Source organism: Salmo trutta, chromosome 11 (assembly GCF_901001165.1).
Source record: "Salmo trutta chromosome 11, fSalTru1.1, whole genome shotgun sequence".
NCBI classification, from domain to species: Eukaryota; Metazoa; Chordata; class Actinopteri; order Salmoniformes; family Salmonidae; genus Salmo; species Salmo trutta.
In genome coordinates this window covers 22,556,531-22,562,011 of record NC_042967.1, presented here as the reverse complement: position 1 = coordinate 22,562,011, position 5,481 = coordinate 22,556,531, and the positions used below count along the sequence as shown (strand labels likewise).

The 5,481-nt window shown below is 39.7% G+C and overlaps 1 protein-coding gene across 4 annotated transcripts in view; it reads right to left on the bottom strand.

Annotated features, from left to right (window-relative positions):
- Positions 1 to 595: 595 nt before the first annotated feature.
- LOC115202488 (protocadherin-10) overlaps positions 596 to 5,481 on the bottom strand; it is a 29,393-nt gene continuing 24,507 nt past the window's right edge. For all 4 annotated transcript variants that reach the window (XM_029766647.1, XM_029766646.1, XM_029766648.1 and 1 more), the window contains exon 5: positions 596 to 2,222. In XM_029766647.1, coding sequence (XP_029622507.1) covers positions 2,203 to 2,222 — 20 coding nt within the window. In that variant the 3' untranslated portion in view covers positions 596 to 2,202. The remainder of the gene's footprint in view (positions 2,223 to 5,481) is intronic.

Here is a 5,481-nt window from a genome sequence, read left to right as displayed (position 1 = left end):
CTTATGAACGTATTCATAACGCCATATAGAAGATCTGTTTCCCTTATGAACGTATTCATAACGCCATATAGAAGATCTGTTTCCCTTATGAACGTATTCATAACACCATATAGAAGATCTGTTTCCCTTATGAACGTATTCATAACGCCATATAGAAGATCTGTTTCCCTTATGAACGTATTCATAACACCATATAGAAGATCTGTTTCCCTTATGAACGTATTCATAACACCATATAGAATATCTGTTTCCCTTATGAACGTATTCATAACACCATATAGAAGATCTGTTTCCCTTATGAACGTATTCATAACACCATATAGAATATCTGTTTCCCTTATGAACGTATTCATAACACCATATAGAAGATCTGTTTCCCTTATGAACGTATTCATAACGCCATATAGAAGATCTGTTTCCCTTATGAACGTATTCATAACACCATATAGAAGCAAAGCGTTAGTGTTAGGAAGGCCGTTTCATAACGCCTTACGACTGCATCCAAAAGGTTCTACTAATATAATTCTAATGCATTATAACTATTCAGAAGCCGAGCGTCACCAAAAAGGAGCAAAGAAAAACATCAGCCTAAACCTTGGAGTGAAGGGGCGGAGTCTTTGCATAGTGAAGCCACGCCCTCTATGTTTAATGAATACAAGTTCTTGATTTTAGCACTTGGTATCAGTTGGTATTGACAGTACTGCATGGTGGATAAGAAACTAACCAATGGTTACACAGTTTCAGAAAAGTATATCTTATATATAGATATGTATATATATATATATATAGAGAGAGAGATGTATATTCATTTATAGGCTAAGCTTTAAAATAGCACAGTAAACACTTTGCACACATGATATAAACCACAACATTTCTCTGGTTTGTTAAGTTCCTCTCAGACCAATGTTATGGAGGGAGGTCGCCCAAAGAAGCATGAACTCAACTAGCCGTGTTGTAGGCAATTTTGTTGTAGTTGTTCTTTACTGTAAAGTCAGAATACTGGAGATTCAGAACACTTGGACCGCACAGAGAAAACAACAGGAAAAAAACAAGAGAAGTTATAAAAACAGTCAAGTAGAGATATTGAATTTGTATAATAGTTCACATCATTTCTGGGGTTTCTCTCTCTCTCTCTCTCTCTCTCTCTCTCTCTCTCTCTCGCTCACTCTGACTCTCTCACGCACCATCTCTTTCCCTCCATTTCTCTCTCCCCCTCCTCTCATCCTTCATTCCTGTACAGTTGGTGTAGTGGTGACAGTAGAAACAGCTAAAGGGCTCATAGTGATGGTTGGTTGAAGTTTGTACAGAAACGTTTCTTTTTGTGTAAACAGGCACACACAGATGGACTAGACGGGGGGGGGGTACCCCATGGCCACGAACCCCCCTAGTCACCGACGACAAAATGTCTGTTTGTGTTGTTCATCAGTCTTTCTTTGATTCCTCTTTGTCCATTGTCTATTTTCGTAACCCTTGGTTTATAAGTCCAGTTGATACACCCTCCCTGCATCCCTTTCTAAACACAGTGGTTTTCTTCCATCGTTCGTCCTTTGGCTTTGGGCCCGGGGTCTCAGGCCTGCTGAGATGAAATTAAGGCCTACTATGGTCCTAGAAGTTCCTTCTACACCTTGGTTCTACAGTTCCAGTTCCAGACTTCTTCTGTTCTACAGTTCCAGTTCTAGAGTTCTTCTGTTCTACAGTTCCAGTTCTAGACTTCTTCTGTTTTACAGTTCCATTTCTAGAGCTCTTCTGTTCTACAGTTCCAGTTCTAGAGTTCTTCTGTTCTACAGTTCCAGTTCTAGAGCTCTTCTGTTTTACAGTTCCAGTTCTAGAGCTCTTCTGTTTTACAGTTCCAGTTCTAGAGCTCTTCTGTTTTACAGTTCCAGTTCTAGAGTTCGTCTTCAGTTCCACAGCTACAGTTCTAGAGTTCTTCTGTTTTACATTTGCAGTTCTAGATTTCTTTCTCCAGCACTTTGTCCTGCTGTCTCCCGTGGCGATGGAGATGAAAGGTTCCGTTCTAGCTGGCCACTCCCAGATAATGAAGTTTCAAAACAAGCCCATGGTCTGGTTGTCATAGATTTGTTTGTGTTTGGTTGTTTTCTCTCTCTCTCTTTCTCTCTCTCTTTCTCTAACGTTGCCGCCAATGTTGGCCAGTTCTCTATTGTGCAAATTCACGCTGTTTCTGGTAGGTCCACTCGGAACGAGCTAGCAAATCCTTTTGTGGGCTGCAAGGCAAGAGAAAACACACTTGTTAGACAAATGGTGTCTATCCCTCTCTCTTGCTCTTTTATTCTGTACATTTTTAAATAATCATCATGGCCATTAGCACAAGGGTTGTGTCCCAAATGGCAACCTATACCCTAAGTAATGCACAACTTTTGACCAGGGCCTTATGTGGCCACTATATGGACTAGGGTGCCATTTGGGATGCACACCTGGTGTTTTACCTGTCCTTATATGGTCTGTCCAGAAAAACCTCCTGGCCCTAATTATAAACTACAACAAGACTATAATAACCGGTTATAAACTACAACCAGACTATAATAAATGGTTATAAAATACAACCAGACTATAACAAATGGTTATAAACTACAACCAGACTATAATAACTGGTTATAAACTACAACCAGACTATAATAACTGGTTATGAACTACAACCAGACCATAACAACTGGTTATAAACTACAACCAGACTATAATAACTGGTTATAAACTACAACCAGACTATAATAACTGGTTATAAACTACAACCAGACTATAATAACTGGTTATGAACTACAACCAGACCATAACAACTGGTTATAAACTACAACCAGACTATAATAACTGGTTATAAACTACAGCCAGACTATAATAACTGGTTATAAACTACAACTAGACTATAATAACTGGTTATAAACTACAGCCAGACTATAATAACTGGTTATAAACTACAACTAGACTATAATAACTGGTTATAAACTACAACCAGACTAGAATAACTGGTTATAAACTACAACCAGACTATAATAACTGGCTATAAACTACAACCAGACTATAATAACTGGTTATAAACTACAATCAGACTATAATAACTGGTTATAAACTACAGGTTATGTCAGAATAAAGCAGAGACACTATAGTTGATGTTAAAGGGGCAATCTGGGATTCAAACACCAACATTTTTTGGTAAACAGTTGAGGGATGGTTGAACTACAGTTGAGGGATGGTTGAACTACAGTTGAGGGATGGTTGAACTACAGTTGAGGGATGGTTGAACTACAGTTGAGGGATGGTTGAACTACAGTTGTGGGATGGTTGAACTACAGTTGAGGGATGGTTGAACTACAGTTGAGGGATGGTTGAACTACAGTTGAGGGATGGTTGAACTACAGTTGTGGGATGGTTGAACTACAGTTGAGGGATGGTTGAACTACAGTTGTGGGATGGTTGAACTACAGTTGAGGGATGGTTGAACTACAGTTGGACTCAAGTCATGGGGCATTTCTAAGATACAGTCTTCAATAATCAATGGCTATAGTCTGATATCTCTCATTGACACGTCCAAAATGTGATGTTGGTACCAATCCCAGATTGCTGAGATATGAAGCAGACAGAAGGGAATGAAGCTGTTCTTGTAATTATCTATGCTCCGTAGCACAGCACCAAGTGACAAGGCACAACACACACACACACACATATTTTATGTTCATCTATCCTTGTGGGGACCTATAATTATTTTCCATTCAAAATCCTATTTCCCCTAACCCCTAAACCTAACCATTAACCTTAACCCTAACCCCTAACCCTAACCTGTAACCCTAACCCCTAACCCTTTACCCTAACCCTAACCTTAACCCGTAACCTTAACCCAAACCGTAAATCTAACCCTAACCCTAAACGTAACCATTAACCCCGTACCCTTACCCTAACCGTAAATCTAACCCTAACCCTAAACCTAACCCCTAGGTGTGAATGGAAAAGGGTAGGAGAAAGCATTGACTGTGGGAGTTAGTAAGGGCCTAATTAAGAGAGCTGGGGGGCCACTGACATGAGGAGGAAGTTCAACAAAAAATGTATATATTTATTTGCTCAATCTGGTTTTGTCTTTTTTTATATTTTATATTTCATTGTATTACATCAAGCGCTTTAACACTTTTCTCTGTAGAACTTAATCCTGTCATCCCTTGGTGGGATTTCCAATTATGTACTTACTTATTTAATTATTTATCTATTCATTTCACTGATTCAGTTTGCATGCATTATAATGATTTTATCATAATATATTTTTTTTTTAATTAAACTTTTTTACCCTCAGAAGTTTATTAATAATTGTCTTCCTCCTGTTGTTGAACTGTGATGGGTGACCCCTATAGACCCCTATAGACCCCTATCGGCCTCTCACGTTCTCTCACCCTCTCCAGACCGGTCTGATGTACAATATAGAAACAGGGCAGAAAGTTGCAATAGGCTCGTGCAACCCAAGGTTTTACAACAGCAGAAACAGAAACCCTCTTAAACCTGAACCAAACCCCTAAGACTAACATAGTCTTCGTCCTCATGGGGATGTGGGAATTGTCCCCACGAGGGAGAATCTTCCTTGTTGTACAATCCATGGGGAGACTTTGGGGATTTTAGGTCCCCGCAAGGATAGAAGAACCAACCCATACATCACACACACACACACACACACACACACACACACACACACACACACACACACACACACACACACACACACACGTAGATCCAGACAGACACACTCACACAGCATGCCCTAAAATGTAGAATCACAATTTACAGCAGCGTGTTAATTTAGCAGAGGAGCTGCTCGTTATGTAACTAAGTGTTAAAAGATGGTTAAAAACAAACGTCTTCACTCCCTGCCAGTTTAATGATGTCCTGGCGTTGTAGCTCTTTATGTTTCCGTAGAAGCACGTGGCAAATGGTACCCTACACCTTACATAGCGCAGTTCATTTAACAAGGTCCCACAGGGCTCTGGTCAAAAGCAGTACACTACATAGGGAATAGGGTGCCATTTCTGACGCAGCCCATAGTGAGAAGAGACTACTAGGTGGAAGGACAATCAGTAGTTGTGCAGGAAGGTGTTTTTAGAAAAAGAATGCCGTTTTTTATCGATGAGTCGTAGGCTACGTCCCTGTTCCCTACTTTTCACCAGGACCCAGGGGGAAATAGGGTGTGACTTCAGAGGCATGTCTAGTATGACTGTGAGCAGACACCAGACTACATTATAATATTACTACTGCTCAGTACATGTTTTGTAGAAGAATAACCTTGTTTTCTAGTTTTCGGTGAACATGTCAAAACAGAAGAAAGTGCTGAGATGTCTAATCTGACCTTGTTTGCTAAGCAGTGGTTCACTGATAGAAAAAAAGGCTGAAGAACTATAGTTGAGAAAATCTGCTAATAGAACAAGTAGATAGTATATATATAGGGGGGACAGGAAAGATAATAATAGAACAAGTAGATAGTATATATATAGG